At 28.2% G+C, this 22,829-nt stretch overlaps 1 protein-coding gene across 10 annotated transcripts in view; it reads right to left on the bottom strand.

Moving 5' to 3' along the window:
- Positions 1 to 791: 791 nt before the first annotated feature.
- The window catches only part of LOC107454101 (protein kinase C and casein kinase substrate in neurons protein 1), a 69,015-nt gene continuing 46,977 nt past the window's right edge, over positions 792 to 22,829 (bottom strand). For 3 of the 10 annotated variants that reach the window (XM_043039955.3, XM_043039956.3, XM_071182615.2), the window contains exons 3-10: positions 18,933 to 19,132; positions 18,710 to 18,847; positions 14,834 to 15,060; positions 13,149 to 13,269; positions 11,698 to 11,802; positions 8,344 to 8,465; positions 2,884 to 3,041; positions 792 to 1,793 (exon numbers count right to left, since the gene is read on the bottom strand). In XM_043039955.3, coding sequence (XP_042895889.1) covers positions 1,681 to 1,793; positions 2,884 to 3,041; positions 8,344 to 8,465; positions 11,698 to 11,802; positions 13,149 to 13,269; positions 14,834 to 15,060; positions 18,710 to 18,847; positions 18,933 to 19,132 — 1,184 coding nt within the window. In that variant the 3' untranslated portion in view covers positions 792 to 1,680. Of the gene's footprint in view, positions 1,794 to 2,883; positions 3,042 to 5,192; positions 5,256 to 8,343; positions 8,466 to 11,697; positions 11,803 to 13,148; positions 13,270 to 14,833; positions 15,061 to 18,709; positions 18,848 to 18,932; positions 19,133 to 22,829 lie in introns of all 10 variants that reach the window. The other 7 variants (XM_087161554.1, XM_087161555.1, XM_087161557.1 and 4 more) reach the window with 4 other exon arrangements.

The following is a 22,829-nucleotide window of genomic DNA, read 5'->3' as shown; positions in this document are numbered from 1 at the left end:
ATTATTTTAAATTGAAATAAATAAAATGCTAAATTATAAAAATAACTTATATTTGATAAATAAAAAACTGAGCATAATTTCAATTATTTGAAAACTAACTATTAAAATATGAAGCTAGTGTCTAGTTAAATTTACCAATTACCAAGTTGCACAAGTTTTCTTTTAATTATCCATACATATGTTATATTATGGGTGCATGCCACATTGAAAATTATCTTTATGTTATAAACAATAGCATTTGAATAGTTTTAAAATTTACTTTTTTAAAAGTGCAACTTCGACTGTGTCCACTGTTACAATCACTTATATTTAAAGAGGAGTGTAATTATAAAATGATATACTATACATATATAATTTTTTTAAAAACTTCTATTTCTGGTAAGCAATTTTTTATATGTATTTGGACTTAAAAAATCAGCACGTATATTGACATCATTTTGAAAATACATGTGCCATGGACCAAAATTTGTGCACATGCTTTTTAAATGAAGTTTTGAAAATGTTGGCTCATGATATGTTCGTGTAATATCAAAAACACATTTTCAAACAATAAAATTTGTTTTATTTTTAAAAAGGGATGAAAATTATCTGGATCTCAGAAATACTATTCTTAGAGTTGAAACGTTTCTTTTTCCACATAAATATGAGAAGTTATTCCCCCCCCCCCTCCATCTGAACAGGAAAAATTTCTAAATTTTCCCAACTTCTAACAGAAGTAAAAAAATAATTTATACAGTGATGTTATTTCAATAATTATTAAACAAAAAATGCACAAAATTTGGTTTATTAAAAAGCTTTAAGTTTCTTTTTTTCAAATTTAAAAAAGTGTTTCTGATGTACTTGAACGAATTGGCAACATTTCAAAAATGGACATAATTTAAAATGCATGTTCACGAACTTTCTTAGTAGAGTATTTAAATTGCAAAGCTTTACCTTTAAACTCTGGAAGAAAATAAATGATTATAACGATAACTAATTAACTAAACACTGAAACATTTAACCAATATATCAGGTTCAAATATTATTTTAACATGCCTATAGTTTGAAAAGGCAATTAAAAAAAGTATTTTATATTAACTACAACATTTTTATAAGTCTATTTTTAAAATAAATAAATTTTGTGTTAATATACATATTACACAACACATACAAAATTTATGATTTAAAGGTCCATTTGATGTGTTTTTATGTTGAGGTAAAGTTTTAAGAAAAAAAAAAAATCTAGCAAAATACTTATTTCCTTTCTGCTAAACAGAAGCTTTGCTTTAAAAAACTAGAGGCTCTTAAAAAAGTAATCAAATGATACATAAACAAAATCAAAATCCTCAGAATGATCCAGGCTTAAATATATAAAACATGAAAATTGCTTAACAGTTTGTTGCTTCACAGAAACCACATTTATTTAGAGGAGGAAACTTTATTTAAAATAGAAGCTTGGCTTAATTATACTTCCAGTTTATCACTGATATCACCAACTCTGAAATAAAATTTTCCGAAAAAACATAGACTCTTGTAAACTGCTCATTGACTTCAAACTGCACAAAGCATTTTTTCCTTCCTTTTGCACTTCTCATTAAGTTAGACAAGGGACAAAAATCTTTTTGTGCTTTTGTACAGCAGGTAACACAAGTGCTAGAATCCCACTGGGATCGTCACTTTTTTGCTATGTTTTGTGAGTTTTTAATTGGCAACTAGTTCTACATAGCTAGCAGGATATAATCCAACCCTGCCATCTTTCCGACCCTTGCACCAGCCTTGCTCATCCTCATCTTCCAGTTTTTCAAAAACTTCACCTGTGAAAAGTGATAAAAATAAATTGCAAAGAAATGCATATTCTTAAACTGATATCCTCAATTTGTTATATATTTACTTTTTAGACATCTTTATTCATCATATAAATTTTATATTTTTTACACAAAAGTTTAGAAACAAAATTCACTTATTTATTACATTTTATTAAGTAACAGAATTTTATTCAAAGACGTACAGATTTGTAATATGCAAGTAAATACAATATAAAAACAATATTTTGTGCAAGAAGTTAAAAAATTAATAAACTCACAATTACAATAGCTTGTTTTTATAGTCACATCAGTCATATAGCCATCATTGATCTTGGGATTAAAAACCAAAATTTAAACAAAAAACTTGATATTTATAAATAAATTATTACCAGCCATCATACCAATATGGCTGGAAATAATTTATAAATAAATTATTACCAATAGCATAGGCGAAATACAAAAACCATTATTCCTAAGATTTTTTTTTGAAAAAATTAAGAAGTATTTTTGGCATATTTAAATCTTTTGATTTTAATAAATCGAAGAAATTTTTTTTAACGTTTGTGCTAAAAATTAGTCTTCTGACTTTGGGGAAATCCTGTTTTTTCTTTAAATGAAATATTTGTAATCACAATTTAAATTTTATAGGTAAAATCGTGCCTGTTAAGTAAATATTTTATTTTATTTTATAACCATCGTTGAACAGGCGACCCGATTTTGGGGTTTACGACTACTAATGTTCAACTTGAACCGAATCCAGAAGACAAAGGAACTCCTGGATCGAGCATTGGGAGAAATTTGCCTTCGTGGAGTACATTTTGATGGAGCTAACCCGCATTTGCGTAACATGGAGAGGAAGAGCATGAGAACCTCCCACGGCAAGGAGACACTAACCCATGATAAATTTTCCATTGATGATATTTTACGTTAGCACTGTGGTCGGTGCAAGTCGGATGCAGAATTCGTTTCGACTGGGATTCCAACCCGGTTCGCCTTATTGCAAGGCTCTTTCCCCATAGCCACCTAGGCTCGTTAAGTAAATATGTCCATAACCAATACTTTTTTTAATTAAAAATGATAATTAAAATTGAATTGTTACCATTTTTAAATGACAATTCATCAGCTTCTGCGCCTTCATAATCATACAGAGCTCTTACTGGTACTCCAGGTTCTCCATTATCAACTAAAGCATCATTGGAACTTTCTTCCCAATCTTCTTGATCATCATCAAATGGATTTTGTTCTTGTTTCCCATTTCTAAACACATTAAAATTACAGTTAAAACAACAAAATTTATTCTTAAGTTAAATTCAATATCATTAAATAAGGAAAAGCAGAATTTTTATATTATGTAATTAACTGAAAAGCCATCATTAATTGTTTTGCCACATTTACTGAATAGCAACAGCTAAAAATTTAACTATGTACAAAAATTAAAACTTTATTAATTTGAAGAACATATTACAAAAAGCGAATACAATCTTTTTATAAATAAATGTGGATGCGTAAAAACTTAACTGCTCGTTGTCCTTGATATTAAAGATCAATTTAGTAGCTTAAAAATGTACTCAAGTCATTTTTCAAAACATGAGAATTTAAATTAATGAATGGCAAAATACAAAAAAAAGTGATTTATTATTTTTTGTGCATAAACAAAATTATATTATCAGCCTAGCTTTATAAGTAGTATTAACATAATTTGGCTGTTACAGTTCAGCTAATGATAATACAAACTTTATTGTACTATTTTAACCCTTTAACGATCGGTTAATTTTCAAAAAAATTATCATAAAAGTGCCTATTTTTTTATACACGTATTTGATTAGTGCTGACATCTAGTTTAAAATAAACTAACTATCTACAATTACCTTAAAAATATTCTGGTACTGAAATCTGGTGTGTAAAATGAGAAATAAAATGTTTTCCGAGCAAAAGAAATGAATTAGTTTTATTCTTATTGGCGCGTTACTACTGATCACTCCCACAGGAATATCACAGGAGAGAGAAATAGAAGGCGAAACCTCACCCTTTCATTTTCACGGGAGCGAGAAGGTAAAGTAGTCAAAAATCTGTTTCGAATGTGAACACTTCTGAAGAACAACTATTTAAAAGAGGTGTAATTTTTTTTCAAATCTTTACATGAAACTAAATTTAAATAAAAGGTCTTAATTTCAGGGGTAGCAGCTAAGTTTTTTAAAATTTTAGGGTAATTTTAGGAACTTTTTTCAAAAAATTTTAGGTAAATTTTAGGGGTAATATATGATTTTACTAGGATAAAAACAAATCACACGGTAGTTTATTACATAACAGAAGATTATTATAATTCATCCATACATATCATAAATAATTGCAGGCCATAAAATAAAGCTCTCAAATTTATGAAGTCAAGGATGAAAGCTCCGAAGTGTAAAAATGTAATTTCAACTTTACATATTACCTATCAAAAATTAAGTGCATAATTCAGGAACAGGCAAAAGTGAGAATAAATCAGGAGAAAAAATAAATTAACACCAACTTGGAATAATTAAATATACTTTATTAAATTGAAAACAATTCGTAAATTAAAATGCAACGCCAAATAAAAAATTAAGGAATATTTGACTAAAACTTTACGAACTTAAAATTATTATAAGCGATATTTCAAATCAGCAATTTATATTAGAAGTTAGAGAAAGCAAATTAATTATGATCATTTTGCTAATATATTCTTGATGTGATTTGTGAGATTCTTTTACTGCCCTCAATAGTGTTGTGGTGATCTTCAACACTCCTCCTTATTATCGAATGGTATCTTTGATTAGTCTAAGAGACATAATAGTATTCTCATCGTGACTCACATTAAGCATTGCTTTATTTATCGAAAAACCTCTCTCAGGATCAGAATTCCCATGTGGAAAAATTAAAACAATTTTAATTAATGTAGTTATATTCTTATATTTTAGATTATTGCTTTTTTATTTATATATAGCCTATAACTCTAATTTTTTAGGAACATCAACAAAATTTTATTAGATTTTTAGGAATTTTAGGGTTTGCACATAGTTTTAGGAATTTTAGGAGGAATGCGACCCCTGTAATTTGCAAATCAATGCATGAAAGATAAACTGAATTAATTGAAGCTTAAAATGCATAACAGTTATAGCGTATATTAGCAAACAAACAATCAAACACAAACCAAACATGAAAAATAAATTGAATAATTAACAATATTTTTGCAAGGCTAGCAAAGTAAAGCAAAAACAAACATTTAGAAAGTACAAAAACAGTTATTCTTTATATCACTACTTTTCTAGTAATCAAGACTAGATAAACATTCATTAAAGACTAGAATGAAGCATTCAATAACAGGCATAGCATGCTATAATGCAAATAGCAGAAAATCTAAAAAATAGAAAATCCATTAATTACGTCTCTTTCTCCTCAAATGCTTCATTTTCACCAACTTCAAAAGGATTATTAGGTAGTTTTTGGCTAACACAAGAAAAATATAGGAAAACACTTAGCAAGTAATACAGAATATGGATAACAGTAAATATCAATATATTTTTATAAATAAAAAATATTTTTTTAACTTTTTAATATAGAATTTACGGATAAGTCTAACCAAAATAAAGTAAACCATACAGTTTAGTAGCAATCATTTTGCAGATAAAAGTATTATGAAAGCATGTTATACAGGCGAACATCGATCCATCATTTCCACATTTTCCCGTAAATATTTTGTTTTAATAATTTTAACACAAATTCTATTTTTGTTAAAACTTGTTTAGATCGTTTTTGTAATTAGCAGTGTCTAGCATTCAGAAATTCTTCGGACTTTTAAAAAAAATGAAAGTATTTCATTTTGAGAAGAAAAACATAACACCCGATACTAATGAAGCAGAAAATGAGGATTACAGTTTGGTAGAAACATCTGGAACATTACATTTGATGCTTATACTACAGTTGATTAAAATGCTGAAACTTGTGGTCAGTTCAAGAATTAATTACAAGTGATAAAAATGGCGAAATGGAAACACAACCAGCGTCGAAAACAGCTGTCTTTGAAATAATGAGGAACTTTCTTTATTAAAACAAACTTACAGAAAATAAAAATCAATCTGTCACAAATGTTGAAGATTTATTATTTGCTTTGCAATGAGGGAAAATAAAAGTGCTGAAACCAAAATTTTAAATAAATAAAAGTGTTTATTTATCTTTCTGGCTTTTACATCATAAATATTTTTGCAATGGTAAGTACATAATTTTTTCAATTAAAATGTTTTACACTCGTTGTAAATTCATTAACGAAGTCCGTTGCTTTTTTATTACTCCTTATTCAATTATTTGATATTTTATGTGCACCCACTTTCGTTGTTTTCTCTCGTCTATCATTCACAATGGATGGTCCCATAAGAAATTATCAATAGAGGTCCTACTGAATAACATATCATTATTTATAAAACTAATGCTATGGATGGTGTTTTCAATAGAAATGCAAATAATAACAATCTCGAACTGTATGCCTGCTTTAGTTCCGGTTAGAAAGTTTGCAGCTGGTTACTACACGTTATTCTGCGAGGCTATAATTTTGTTTTCAATAAAAGAAATAAATTAGATTATTTCTGAGCTCAAATCTGCCGTATTTCATAAGATATTAATGTTATTATGTAATTCTAGTGAGTTTGAAGTGAAAATATGTTTTAGCTAATTAGAGATATATTGTTGAAAAAGGTGACATGGTTGCTAGATTTTGAATAACTCGCTTTTTTGGCAGTCTTGATTTGGCCTCTTTCCATTTGTTTATTACTGTTTGTTCTTGTTGCAAGCTGTGCACCATCTTACGTTAGTGTTAGCATATTGTTCGAGGAGCAAGATTAAGTTTATACATTACAATTCAGGTTTAAATTTGAAAGTTGGCATATATTATTGACAAGATAAGAAGTGTTTTATAAAAATTTTTTTTTCATATGTTAGGTTTACATATTTATTATTGATCAAACCACATGTTACTACTACTTAAGGCTACTATTCCACAATTAATGTTAAAATTATATACCCTTTATGATTTTAACATTAACAAAATGATATAAGCGTATTGTTTTTTCATTTCGTCATTGTGAGCCAAATGGCTTTGAAATACACTAGAAACAGTAACCCGGAAGTATAAGCGGCATACAGCTTGCAGCGCTCCCTAGTGTTGAAAACACCATCCACAGTTTTCTGCTATAATGATTATGTGACATCGTTACATAACAAGCTTTCGGGCAAGTTTTTCTCACGTTTCCTTTCTTCTTGAAGGTGTCGTTGACCTCATCATCAAAATCGACCTTGATACGTGCAAAATTGTATAGATACGCTCGTTTTCAGTCACCTGCATGCACCCCTCTTGGTGACGTAGGCTGATGAATATTGGAGCAGGAATGACTGTTTTTTTCCTTGAACTAGTCACTACTTTTGATGAGAGCATAGGTTCTTGACGCGCATTTATAACTGGTTTAATAAATTAGAAAATTTCATTAAAGTTAACATAAGCTCATAACATTCTAAGTTAAAATGGAAGATGCAGAAACTTTTCCTTGTTTGAAAAGGACTTAGACATTTATTAATCCATTGAACTTTTTAATCATTACAATAATCTTAACTTTTAATGCAATGTTTTGGAATACCTGCTTTATATAGTTGGGGGTAGTTGTTTGCAAGTTTATTAGCAATTTGCTAATTTATTTCCAATGAGCTGCACAATCGGTCTAGCCAATGAGCAGACCTACTGCATTCTCCAGAGGTGGTAACCACTCCTTCAGGACCACCACAATGGGTGAGATACTGTTGGTCATGTTAATTTGGATGTCTAGTTTCTGCCACACTAGATGGCAGCACCGAGACTCTATTTGGATGCTAAAGTGCACTAGGAATTTAATTTTGCCGGAATTTGCTAATTTATGTAAAGCAGAAAAATCATGTTTTGTAACAATTTAGAAGAGATTTATGTTTAAAAAAAGTCATGCTTAGATGTTAAGTTTCAATTTTAAATAACTTATTTCAAATATTTATATAAATTTAAACACTCTAAGTTTTTCCCCCTTTGTTTTTGCTATTGCTTTGCCTATACTAGATTAGGTAACAATACTAATTTAAATAAATGTTAGCAAATAACTTCTTACTTTATTCTAGAAAAAACTTGGTCTGTTTATATTACATACACAGACAAACTATTTGCCTTTTCTATATTGATTGCTACAGGCAAAAAATGGTGACTAATGAAACTCAAAATTTTATTAAAAGAGCTACTTAGAATTTTATTAAAAAAGCCACTAGAAGTTAGCTACTTTTTATAGCATATTTTTTCCCCAGTTTACTATTGAAATTGATTGCTAAGAATATTTTTGCTTTAAATAAGAATTTGAAATGTAAGTCATAGTGGAGGTTACGATTGAATAATTAAAGAGATTAAAAATAAATAAAAATGTATAAAAATTCTACCACTTTTTACATTTTTTGTCACATGTAGCATCCCTGCAACATAAAATTTTTTACATCAATAGTTCATTGAAAATATCAATTTGGAATTCATACTCACAAGTTGATTCCTGAATTTCGGTTTGAAGATGGCTTGTTTTTGTCCATACGCATTTTGGTCGCTGGTCCATCAGTTCCCCGTTTTTCCTTTTTAGAACCATTTTGAGTTTCAGTAGAATATTCCTACATCACAAATTAAGTTAACTTTTGCTATTATAAGTTGCATACACACAATATTCATAAAATTAAAATGAATAAAAGGAAATAACACTGAAGAATTGTTCCCATTTTTCCTTTTTAGAACCATTTTGAGTTTCAGTAGAATATTCCTACATTACAAATTAAGTTAACTTTTGCTATTATAAGTTGGATACACATAATATTTGTAAAATTAGAATGAATAAAAGAAAATAGCACTTAGTAGTCAATTTACATGAAAATAAAATAGAGTTAAGTTTTTAAGGGCTTTTTCTTCTACTTTTAATTTAAAAAAATTCTCAGAGGAATTTGTATTAAGTAATTTCAATCTTAGATTAATAATAATCTGAATTTTTTATAGCACTCATAATTTGTATAAGTACAAACCAGAATTGCAATGAAAAATCTATTGCATTACTAGCATTTTTTATTAGAATAAAAACTTTGATTTTATTTTTGAAATATTAATTCTTTTAGATTATAAATGTATTGTGAAAATACTATTTTTCAACTTGGATTTAATGTTTTTCTTACAACCCACTAACAATAATTCTAACTGTGCCAAACTTTTGTGAGGAAAATAATTAAATAAAATAGCCAATTATGGAGATTTTACTTTAGCAATAAAATTATTACCAACATTGAAATAAAATAGTTTATGCCCATGGTATTTGACATTTAATGGGAAGCATACCAATAAAAAGTGCCCTTTAAAGTAAGAGGTTGGGAAAAATAATAATTCAAGCAAAGCATAGTTATCCCCTTAAGTCTGAGGTCAAATAGTTAATCAAATTCACTATATTACATTTATAATTACTTAAGTATTTCACGTGAAATGAAAAAAATTTTGATTTGATAATCAAAGTAAAATTAAAGGATTCTATACTATGTTTCAAGCAACAATAAGTGTAATTTCGTTAAAATTAAGGAATAGCAAGCTATTTTCTGATATACATAATCTGATATAGATATACAAAAATGCTTCTATACAATTGTTTAAGGATTTACTTTGACATCAGTATACATCTTAAGCTTAAAAATACATATTTAAGTTAAAAATATATTTATATTTAAATAATAATAAATTAAATATATATTTCGACTTGGGACATAATACTGTAATCAATAATTATTGGATATTATCTTATTCAAGGCATATTGTAAGATTAGATTTCATACATCTTTATTGTGATCATTATATTAACATCACTCAAATCTATTTTATATTTTTTCTTCATAAATTCTTTTTGAATATCTTGTTGTAGTTAATTTACGTCGCACTAGAGCTGCACAATGGGCTATTGGCGACGGTCTGGGAAATATCCTGGAGGATGATCCGCTGCAGAGGGGATTGAGTATCTTGATTTAGCTTTTTTGAGAAGGGTAATAAAATTCAATAATATGCTACACAAGGAAATGTTTCTGTAGTTCTAATAGGTCAAAATTTTTGCCATTAAACACATATTTTTTCTTCAAAAAACTTAAAAGGTAACTGGGGCTTTTTCCTGCTTTTCATGAAAATATCAAACAATGACAATAGAATTAATAACATAAAAAATTAACATAAAGATAGCACATGAGCAACAATTAAAAAGAGTCTACACTGTTTAACATAGTTTGTATTTTGCGATAGAAAAGAAGAAACGTGTAAGACAAGAAATGCAATTGAAACACTCCACCATACAAAAACAAATTCACATAAATATTTTTTTTGAAGTATACAGCTGAGTTTTTTCAAATTCTTTACAAAAAAAATTTCCATTTACATTTTGTTAACACCTAAAAAAATTATAGTTTTGGTTCCATGGAGTTAATACTATCTATAAGTATAATAGTTGTTTAAATACAATATAGATGTTTTTGAAAATTAAAAATATAAAAAATGGAGCGAATATCGCAAGTAAATTTTGTTGATTATTGTATATGCCTTAGTTTTTACAAAAATAGAGGCACACAAGTCCCAAAGCAATGAAAATATTGCAGTTTTGGACAACACACAAACTTGGGCAAACAAGATCCTCAGAGAAATTTGCAAAATTCATTGTTTGATATATAGATATTTTTAAACACAGAAAAATTTAGAAATCTGTTTTGAGTTAGCTCTACAGCATTTCTACATGAAATTGTTTGACTGACAGTGTGATGATGTGCATATTTCAAGTATTAAACTTCTTTCTTTATATTTCAAAGATTAAAATTGAGTTAATAACATTTATACATGAAAAGAATGAAATTTAATTTGGCAGCACAAATATTTGAGCGTTTTTTTTTTAAATAGATTATTTGTATTTCTGAATCTTTTTTTCCATTTTCTTTCTGAAGAAAATTAAAATTTGTTAAATATAAAACTTTAAATGATAAAAAACTGGAACATTAATTATGACAAGTATGAGTATTACAGGGATGAAAGTACCAGTTCGCAAAAAAAGCTGAATTGTACATAAACGCAATCAAACATTATGAAATTAATAAATGTATGGAGCTTTAAAAAAAGCTGAATTCAGAGTAAAAGCTGAAAACTTTCATGTCTGGTATTAAGATTGACTTGAAGATAAATACTGAATTGATAATAGTAAGTGTATTACTAGATTGTTTAAATGCATTTATAGTTAAAATAATTTATTAAGAAATTTATAAATAATCTGATAGTTAGATAAAAAGTTTGATCTAATGGATAAAAGAAATAAAAATTCAATATTTGACTTTTAATAAAGCTAAACAAAATAAATTCTCACATTTTTACAAAAACTCTATAGAATCTTTTTTTTTTTTTAATCTAACAATATTCAAAAATTTTATTGCATTACTAATAGAAATGCACAAAAAACATTAATTTTCTTAAAAATAACCAACATTAAGTAGAATAATAATTTAACATTATTCATAAAAATTGCTCAACGAGTTTCATCATTTGATTCCTGAAGAAATTTTGGCACCCAATTATTAACATATAAATAGAATCTAAAAGATATAAAATATTTAATGACTATTTGATTTCTTTTTAAACTTATAGCTACAAATAAAGATTTTATAATATAGAAATTATATTTTTCTAGTGAACTAACAAGGCAGATACACGTAAATTGGAACAGCAGTACAAAACAACACATTAAGCAAATAAAAGAGCAGCTAAGAGAAGAAAAGCAGAGATTGAGAGACTCCATATCCATGTTAGTGTAGACAAAGCTAGAAAAAGAGACAACAAAACAATTATTACAGGCAAATCTTCTCCAATTTTCTGCTGGTTGACCAACAGGATTCCGCTTTCTGGTACAGCTCCTTTTTTAAGTTTACCAATATCACGGAACTCTTCACAATATTCCTGATACAAAGCAAATCACAGATGACAACAAGAATAAAATAAGATATAGTTAATAGAAATTCAAAAACACATTTACAATAAAAGCACTCCAGCAATGTAAAAACGCTGTCATAAGTATAGTAAAAAAGCTAAAATTAGAATACTTTTAAAGCAGTAACATAAATGAGCAACACAAGCACCTATGCTTAATAACTAAGCAATTTTTAGTTTCTATTAAATTTAGATTTTTTGTTGGTTTCTTTGTTTGAGATTTGTGGTTTTTATAAAACATACAACGAAACAATGTATGCTGGCAAAACTTCATAGGATATTATTAAATTCTATGCAAGCAATTGCTTAGATCATCTAATGTTTGTAATAAGTTCTACTGCCATTGGCAATTACTGGGAGAATATGCAATCATATCAATATTATAATAATAAAAAATCTTTACAACCTACTTTTGAATTGAATGCACTGTCAGCATACTTACATCTAGTTTTGTTTTAACAAGTCTTTAATTAAACTGGAACCGGTATGAATGCAGAGTCCCTAGTTAACGGCATTAATTCCTCATCACCTCTCCATGGCACGTGGAAAAACATTTTACCCTACTCTGCCCATGCAGTTTTTCTTGTTCTGTTTTTCATCTCTTTTTTTTTCTCACACCAACTGTGTTTTTTCTAGTTTAGTTTCTCATCTTTATTTTTCAATTTTCTGTTGGAAGCTTTATGCTTTTATTTTACAAATAATTTATGTTTTTTTCTCATTTACGCCTGGCAAGAAAATGGGTCTCTATTTCTGTGCGCTTGAAACATGTCAAACGTTATTTCCTATCTATATATTTATTGAAGTGAATAAAGCTTTTCTAATCAAGTCAACTAGTATTGCAAGACCATTTTCTGTTATAACCAGTATAGCTTTGATTTATTTTTAATGATTTAACAAGTGAATAAGTAGAAAATGAAGCTTTTTACTTCTATGCTAGCATAGCTATCATAAATAAGTAAAAATCATTTAATGATTTTTTTCAAGAATGAATATATTTATACTAAAAATAACATTATATTTAATATTTCATAATAAAAAATAATATTTGAATTTGTCAGCTTAGCTAAATTGGAATATAAAGTACATTCAAAATGTTTATTTTATGACTGACAATTTGTGTTCAATTAGATTAACTGACACAATATGTAAAAATAGAGGTGAATAGCATTCGTATTAATAAGACTAAAAAGTTTAAGACTTTAGGAATTACAAAGTAAAAAGCAATCATGAAAATAAGTTTAACTAAAATAGTTTTAAAATCATAAGAGGTAGAGAAACAAAAAATATTTTATATTAAAACAATATTCAATGTTTACTTCAAATTGGGGCCAGTTCATAGCCATTCCAACTCCATGATTATTAGACCACCATTTCAAATCTTTTTTCGCATCAGCATTTTGTATACTGTGCCTATATTCTTCATATATCTGAGGAAGTCTGGAAAAAAAAGGGTTCTTTATCATGTAACATATCTTTGCAAACTAATCATCAAAATATTTATGATTCTTAATCTAATTCAAAGCTGTATCTCCTTAAATCAAAATCAACCCCTCTTATGCCATTAATATTCACAGGGTTGCCACAGAAAAAAATGAACAAAATAGTTGCATTTAGTAGCCTAAAACATGAAAATAGTAGCCAAAAACTAGAAAAATAGATGCCTAAATAAGAACAAAAATTCATCAAAAATATGACTAAAATTTTGTTAATAACTTTATTGTCATATACCATGATCCATTCAGTCAAGTTGGTGGCAAATATGATCATTTTAATATAAACGTTAATGTTTATATACATATATATATGAATAGTGATTACTCAAATTCAAAATTTGCACATCGTAATTTATTATTTTTTTAAAATCATGCAGAATTTCGTAGAAATAATCATTAAAAAGGTGATCGAGAAATGAAATAGACTTACAATGGATCTATTTATCTAACTGGCAGATTGAACGATTTAAAAAGTAAAGTCTCAAATTTGCGAAATGTTTTATTTTTTAGGAAAAAAAAAAGTTCAGTGTGCTCAGAAACTATCTTGTGGGGTGTAGATTTTCCACCTAATTTATGTTAAAAAAAAAAAAAAAAAAACATCGATAGGAGTACAGAAAAGTCTTCCAATAGTCTCCTTTTCCTGAAAATAGTTGCTTATTTAGCCTTCTAAGGCAAAAATAGTTGCCTCAGTCGCCTCAAGCCAAAAATAGTTGCACTTTAGTCGACTGGGGCAACCCTGTATTCACAAACATTCTTTACCTTTTAATAATATTTTATTTTCTGTTAAGTAATTTCTTATCGTTTTAAATGTTAAGCATTTTTTGGAAATAATTATCATAATTTTCTCTCTCCTTCAAGCAGTATGACGTCTATGATGAAAAGGATTCAAAGTATGTAGTTTTTCCTCTTTATTGCACATTATGACATAACTCCAAATAATCCCTTCTATTATTAAAAGGGGAATATACCGATTTGGCAGGCATTCCTCTGCTCTCGCTAATAATTGTAGAGTTCTAAAATAAAAAATTCTTTTACTACCTTATCTACTCTTTTTTTTTGGTTCCACTGCTTTATAAATTTTTTTTCCAGTCATTTTAAGACTTGTGTATCGTAATACTATAAACTTGAATGTCCTTTTTTTTTTCTTCAGATTTTTCTAATTGATGCATATGTCTCTAATCACTATCGCATTAGAATTATAACTAGTTTAAAAATACAGTTGGTCAAAAAATAATAAAGAGATTTGGAACAACTTTTCAAGTTGTTCGGCTTCATATGGTTAATTTGGAGCTGGCAAGTATGTAATTGGAACAATTAAATAAATTAATTTTTTGAATTACTTCAGAATATATAGCCAACTTGACACAGGATTTGGATCAGGAAATATCCATTGATACAGTTAGAAGCAGGTTTGGGACCACTGATACTTCAGTTTTGACGAATAAGAAGAAATACATAACTCATTATTTATGTCATTACATAGAAATGTTTAGATTAATGTTACTTACTCAGGATCTGTTGAAATGTTAAGGCAACCATGAATACCAAAAAGCATTTCTTTAAAAAAATCTAATCGCTTTTCTTCAAATTCTTGGCACTTATCAAATACAACTGTCATGTCTTCCATATACTTGGCATTATAATCATTGATTTCTTCTAAGGCTTGTTGATATCTCTCTTTCGCTCTCTGTGCTTCAAATTTACATTTAGTAACACGGTCCTGTAGTTTAGTGACCTAAATGAAATAAAAAATGTCTAAAGAACAATAGTACAAAGTGAATCAGTAATAATAATAATAAATTAAAAAATTCTGTAACACACTACTAAAAAAATACAGTAAATGATAAGAAATTTTTAAAATTTTTTTTTAAAAAATAGATTACTAATAACTGATAAATTTTGAATGGTATAAGTATTTAATAGTTTAACCTAAACAAGATAAACAATTTCAATTATTTAATGTAAATTGAAAGCAAGATTTTGGTAAAGAACTAAAAAACTGAAAATAGAAATCCAAAAATGTTAGGGGCAAAACACATTTTAAATAATTGAAAAAATATCTGAAATTTGAGGAAGAAAAAAAAAAAAAAGAAAAAAAAAAGGGGAGTGTAAGAAGCATATATCCATAGAACATTATCAACATTTTAATAAAAAATACCGATACACAATTTTTTCTTTTAAATTGTGAGAATAGCAAATCTTAACGCCAGATTTTAACTGTGTCAATATGAATGCCTATGTCAGATTTTTAAATCACGTTTACATACAGAGGAAAAAGGATAAAAATTCAATATTTCCTTCAGGAATTTGAAGAGGAAAGGAGGAATTTTTTCTTATAATTAAATTGACAATGTTAGAGGGAAAAAAAATCCTCCCCGAAATTGTAAAGGCAATCATAGGAATTACTGACTTTTCTGATGATAATACATATGCATTAACATCAGAGTAAACTACTTAAGGTCCACAAAAACTTCAATGACCTTGAAAAGCATTTGATTTCTCAATTTTGTTTCTGTCATCTTTCCCTTAAATGGTGTTGTTAATTTTATAGTTATGAATAGGATAAACATACATGTTTTTCTTAAATTAGCTATGAATTTTAATATTTTTCATTTACTGAATAAATCAAAACCAATAACAATTAACTCCCTCCTTTCCCAATTTAATTTTTCTATTTATTAAGTTCTACATTTAAAACTCTTACCTTATTTCTAATTTAAATACTACAAGGATTAGCCCCTTACTAACTATTGCTCTCTGAATGACTGCTAAAAATATTATAATTTTAAAGCCATTGGTATTTTTTTTTTTACACTTAAAATTCTGAATACCGTAAAAAAACTAATTACTCTAACAGTAATTAAAAATTTAAACTAAGTCAGATGCAGTTTTTATCTTCAGGCATAACAGTTATAAAGATTTATAATTCTCCTGATATAAGTTTTCTTTAGAAATAAGAAAAATCTATTATTATTTTTTTTATCTATTAGTTTTCACATTCAGAAACATAGCAAAAACATTTCTGTAATAGCAATGGAGTCAGTAATGTCTTTTTTATATTAAAGAAATTAGTTATCCAGCTTTGCAAGAATTTTGATATAATTAAAAACTTTTGTTTATTTATTTTTTTACTAATAGTTTACCAGCCAATATCATAGTAGACAATCTGATCTCTATCACTCCCTATTTAAAATTTGAAACCTTTATGTGTGCGGTTGTATATGATAATTAGACTAATTTTTGAATGCATTAATGAGACCCAAGACCAATCTCTGTCAGCAATTAAAAGCTGAAAATGATGATATCTCTTACTTAGCAAAAACTAAGTAGCAATTTAATTGGATATTGGCTAAACTAAATTATGACAGGAACAAAAACAATAAAAGTAAAACTTCCCAGCCAATTCTTAAACCAAATAGTTTATTTTCGATAAGATTTGAAACGGAGTGCGTACGTTTAAGTTTCGTATCATTAGCTGATCCTAGGCTAAACTAGATTGTTTGCTTTTACTTACAATTACAGACTTGTAAGATTTCCAAATTTTTATCTGAAACGAAAAGAAATAATGCCGATGAAATGATTTGCAGATAAAGATAATCTTAATGAAAATATTACCTATGCTGTACATAAATTTATGCCATAATGTGATGTTTTTTTGTTGTTGATGTTTTAAATTTGACTTTCACGTATTTGAACAAAATGATACGTTTAAATTTTATAAAAAATCATATCAAATTGCTTTTAGATTGTAATGACCTGCAAGAAGATAATTTAAAAAAATATTAATAATAACTTCTTCAAGTTAACTAAGATGCACTTCAATTGCCCAACATAAGGACATATTTCATACAATTAGGAACAAGTACAGCTCACAAAATTTATCGTACTGCTTTCTATACATGTTTCAAGCTAAATGAGAAACAGTGGATAATGATCAAAATTAACTCAGTTGGTACTTACAGCCATAAAAATTTTAAAAGCAGTAATTTAACAAATGTACGGTTATTAATGTTCAATTTTATAGTACTCACAACCTGGAATTTCTGAACCAAGCATGAAGACAATGGAACTCCTGTATCAAGCATAGGAACAAATTAGCTTTCAAGAATTCTTTAATGGAACTAACATGCAATAGCATTACTTGTTGAGGAACTGTACAAGTGAAATTTATATCCCCAGTCACGTGACTGGGGATATTTTAAGTCAGAACTGTGGTGGGTGCTAGCTGGGAGTAGTATATAATCGACCAACCTATATTGGGATTCGAACCTGGAACACCAGTTAGGTGAACTTTCAATTCCCTGATCTATACCGATCAGGGGATTGAAAATATACCTTATTTTATAGCCATCTTTGAATAGCAGACCTAATTTTTGAGTTTACGACAACTAATGTTCAATTCAATAGCCTTGTAATTTTTAACCCAATCCTGAAGACAAGCGAACTCTTGGATCAAGTATTTTGGGAGAAATTTGTGGGAAAAATCGGTCTAACAGTTCATGAGAAATCAATTTTTAAGTATCTGACTTTTTTTAAAGTCAATTTCTCAGGAACTAATTGACCAATTCTACTCTAATTTTGTAATATAAAATTACATTCTTTAAAATTATGCAAAAAATTGTATACCTTACAATTCAAAATTTTTTCGACCATTCTCATATAAAATAATGAAAAATAATAAATATCTACTAAAAGTTATTTTTTGCATGGAAATTATCTTTGGATAAACAAATTTTATAATTGAGTGTAAAAATTTTTCCATTCGCTTAAAAAGTTCTTGAGATATAGAAAAATATGTAAAAAGTAAAATTAACATTAAGGGGTCCAAACTTAGGAGCACTCTCCAGACCAAACTATGGGGACCATATTTCTCAGATTGCTTATATTTTGAGTAAATTTGCAAATATTACATTCCCTAATATTTTGGAGGCATAAATCCAAATTCCTTGGAAAAAAAGGGTATGTTTATTCAGAGACAGTAGGTTTTTGGGTCTAATTTTGTAACTTAAAATATCGCCTGCACTTATTAAGTAGCTTATTTGATGTAATATTATATTCCCTAATATTTTGGAGGCATAAATCCAAATTCCTTGGAAAAAAGTGTATGTTTGTTCAGACACAGTAGGTTTTTGGATCTAATTTTGTAACTTAAAATATCGCTTGCACTTATTAAGTAGCTTATTTGATGTCACATTTGAGCCATTATGATTGATTCCCAAAACGAGAAAATTTAAGTAATAGACCAAAAGTTATTCAGAGTGGTCCGTTTTTTTTTTTTTTTTGCCGCACTGCTCTTATATGATATTTATAAAACCTTAGATTTAGTAAATCCTTGTGAAGATTCTTAAAGTTTTGAACTCATTGAAATCTATGAAAGAAATTACTTGATCAGGTGATAATGAGGTATCTGCCGAAGCATTTCTTTCTTGGTTGACAGCCGACCTTTCGTTTTTACAAGCTTGATGATAGTCGGCTTTGGATTTATTGACTCTCGCTAAAAGCTTTGCCCAGGACTTTTGAGCCTAAAACATAAACCATTAAAATGTATATTTAGAACTTTTAATTGGATAGTTTTAATTGCTCTGAAATAATCTAGTACATAGTTACTTTCTTAAAACTATCATCCATTTCCTTTTTTTCTTTAATATTCATCATAGTTTTATGGAAGTTGTCTTTTTGCCACAGTTTAATTTGTGTTACTGTATCATTTAGGAGCTGGTCTTTAACTCTAAGGTGCATGTCACAGCGCCTATCTGCTTCAATGAGAACAGCTTTCCAGGCAGCTTCTGTTGTACCATATTCAGGACCTACAAAATACAACATCTAGTTAATAGTGGTTTTAAAAAATTTATTCCTGGCCTTGTATGCCATACATTTGTAAAATATTTCAAGCTTTTGAACCTAGTTTTAAAAAAAAAAACTTTCAAGACAATTTCACTGTTTCGTCTCGCATATGTTACACATAAATAGTAAAGAGAAAAAGCATTTTTGTAAATATGTATCTGTACCTGAAATATCTTTGTACTCAATGTGGGAACACAATAAAAAAAAATATAATAATAAAAAAAAACTTTATTCATATTTTAGACACATCTGTATACTAAAGAAGCCTCTAGAAAAACTTAAATTTCTGTAATTTATTAATACACCTGACGTTGGTGTGCTCTTCTACTGAAATAGTTGCCGACAGGGCTCGAAAAAAACTCAGAAATTTTACCTGTCCCCGAGGACGGCTTGTCCAACAACGCACCCGTCCACCTTTGAAACTAACCCGTAGCTTCTAAATAAATAAAAATGTAATTTTCTCTTATTTATTACAAACATTTACATAATTGCACAATGAATTAGTAGTTACTAGGATTACATTATTCAGTAATAAAAGAATTAACGGGATTTCTAGATTAGAGGGTCATTTTAGAAGTGAGGTGCTAGACTAGGGGTGCACAACCTTTTTCAGTGAAGGGCCACATGCACAGCAGATTGACCAATGAAGGGCCGCATGCCAAAGTGTTTAGACCGACATATTGAAAGCAATTGTTGGTGGTGATTGTTATATAAACATCATTGTTTATATAACACTAAATTCTTTTTGTCGGTTAACCTTGTAATCTCTTTGCAGAAAATACAATACTTTAAAGCGTTTAAAATTAGAAAATGCAAAACTGATTATTTAAGAAGGAAAACAGAATTCGAAAATCAGAATCAATTTATCAGAAAAAATTTAGATAAATTGAAATAATTAAAAAACTATGGAAAAATTTAATTTTTTTTATCACATTACAAAATACAAAAATCCATTTAAACATAAATTTTAACGTTAAATTTTTTTTCATAGAATTAAATTTCAAATAAATAAATATTCTAGTTATTAATATAAATTCAAGTTAAATACTTTGATTTAAAGAAAGTTTATAGGTTCAAAAATGATTAAAACGAAAACAAAACCCCTGAAGTGGAAAATAAGATTTAGCATTTATTTAGGAATGTACTTTAACTTTCAGACATTTTTATTTTAAATTAATAATAAGAGGCTGACAGAGGGAAGAAAAAGAAAGAAAGAAAACAAATTAAATTTTAAGGAACTATATTCCTTAATAATAAAAAACTATTAAGATACTTGTTTACAACTTTTTATGACGAATATATTTTTAACATGGCACTTACTATTTACAATTAATACACAATCAATTAACAATCAATAAAATTTACATTACTTTACGAAACTTATCTTGATTAAATTTTTTATACAGTTAAAATTTAATGATATACAAATCATTTCCCAGCATATAATCATAAATGATATAAAATGCTCCAAGAAGGTAGAAAATGGTTTAAAAATTTCTTAATGGTTATACTGTAATTTGCAAAATTTTTGAATATTGTGATAATTTTATCTACTTGATCATATGATATTTTTTGAGCCATTAAATGAAAATGTAATGATTGTATTTAAAGACTACTCTGTAATTTGGTAAAGGCCAAATTCATTCTGGAAAACAGTCTTTCGACAGAAGCTGTTGTTGTGGGTAGTATTAAACTTAGAGCAAATAACATAATCAGTTTTGGAATTTGTCCTATATGGTGTTCTTCCATTCTGGGTTTTTAAATCGCGGAAATACAAATAGCGATGTGTTATTTTTTAATTGCTTGAATACGAATTGCTATGTGTTATTTTTTAATTGCTTGAATACGAATTGCTATGTGTTATTTTTTAATTGCTTGAATACGAATTGCCATGTGTGATTTTTAAATTGCGTAAATAAAAAACTCGATGCTTGTTTTTCAAATCGCGTGAATACGAATCGTGTGGCTTTTAAATTGCGAAAGGACTACTCACAACACTTGATTTTTAAAATGCATGAATATGAATAGCGATATATGGATTTTAAAACGTGTGCATATGAATTGCGAGAAAAGTAGCAACGGATGATATTTTAAACGCTAGAACACGAATCGCGATATGTGATTTTAAATCCCGTAAATACGAAACGCGATGGATTATTTTTAAATCTCGCTAATGTTAATACGAAATGCGATGCGCAATTTTCAGATAGCGTAAATACAAATTACGATGTATGACTTTTAAATTACATGTGACAACAAAAAGAATAGGTTCGATGTGTGTTGTTAAACTTGCACGTGTTCATGGGACTAAAGAATTATGCCGTGTTTTGAATTATTTTTTTTGCAAAACGGACCGCGTTTAATATAAACACATCTCGTTTTTTTTTTCCTGGGAAGGTGTTGATTTGGCTAAGATACGTAATTACTTTTTAAGTTACGAAAAAAAATTAAAACTGTATCGAATTTCACGAGTTGTAATATTGTGTGAAAATATCGGGTATATTCTAAATCACAAATAAAAATGCAGCAATAACGGGAAAGAAGAAAAAACACGTTCGAAAAACCTCTTAAAAAATGCGTGTTAAAATCGGTACAACGCAAATGATAAAATCGGCACAAACAGAGCACGTAAAAAATAATTATTTTAATGCGCGATTCAAAACTCGCTTGTTGTCAAACCATAGTATTAAAAATATCATAATCTTTTTAAATCACGGGGAAAACGTAATAGCTACTAAAACAATAACCAAAATACTTTTATATTTCAGATGAAATTGGAGTAAATAAAGTCCATCAATATTGTATGTAATTTAAATGCGGGATTTGAAATTAAAATATCGCAATAGCGTATAAAAAATATCGGCACTTTCAAAACCTTGTAGAAATGTGTAGCAATAATTTCTAAAATAACGATTGAAAAATAATTTGATTTGGGATAAAATCGTTACAAATAAGCCATGTCAAAATATGGTTATCTAAATGAGCGATTCTTTACTCGCGATTCGTAATAATATCGAGCTAAAATATGGAAGTTTCAAAAACCGGGCGGAAATGTGCAGCAATAACTGTTGAAGAAAGGATCTTAAGTCATTTAGATTTTCCATGAAGTTTACACAAATAAAGCGTTTCATAACTTTCAAAAATCGCTATTTCAGAAACTACTTGAAAATGGGTAGCAATAACTACCGAAAAGTCATTGGAATCGGCACATACGAAAATCGTCAAAAGTGGTAATCAAAATTCGTAAATCGTAATAATGATGTATTAAAAATATTGGGAGGTGCGTCAAAAACTTAAAAGTGCAAATTTAAATTACCGATTTTTTTATTATTTTTCAAAAACAAATATTTAATTTTTTTTTTTTTTTTCATTTTGTTCAGATTGCGGCCGCGGGCCGCACATCGAGGGTTGGCGGGCCGCAGGTTGAGCACCCCTATAGCTGCTAGACTCTTGTAAGAAAACAAAAATTGAAAATGTATCACGAACATCAGCGGGAAAATGGCCGGCCGCGCGGACGTCGGATTCGAGAAATTTGTTGCCCGCGGGGAATTTTTGACCGCTGAGGACGGGTGGTTTTTCGAGCCCTGGTTGTCGATTAAACAATAAGTAAATAAAACACAGAAAAATATTAGGTGCTGACAATGATTTTTTGAGTGCCAT

This window comes from Parasteatoda tepidariorum, chromosome 4 (assembly GCF_982258835.1).
Source record: "Parasteatoda tepidariorum strain Cologne lab strain chromosome 4, Ptep-v5.0, whole genome shotgun sequence".
In the NCBI taxonomy this organism is placed as follows: Eukaryota; Metazoa; Arthropoda; class Arachnida; order Araneae; family Theridiidae; genus Parasteatoda; species Parasteatoda tepidariorum.
Note: the sequence above shows the minus strand (reverse complement) of the source record. Positions and strands in the feature narration are given on the sequence as shown.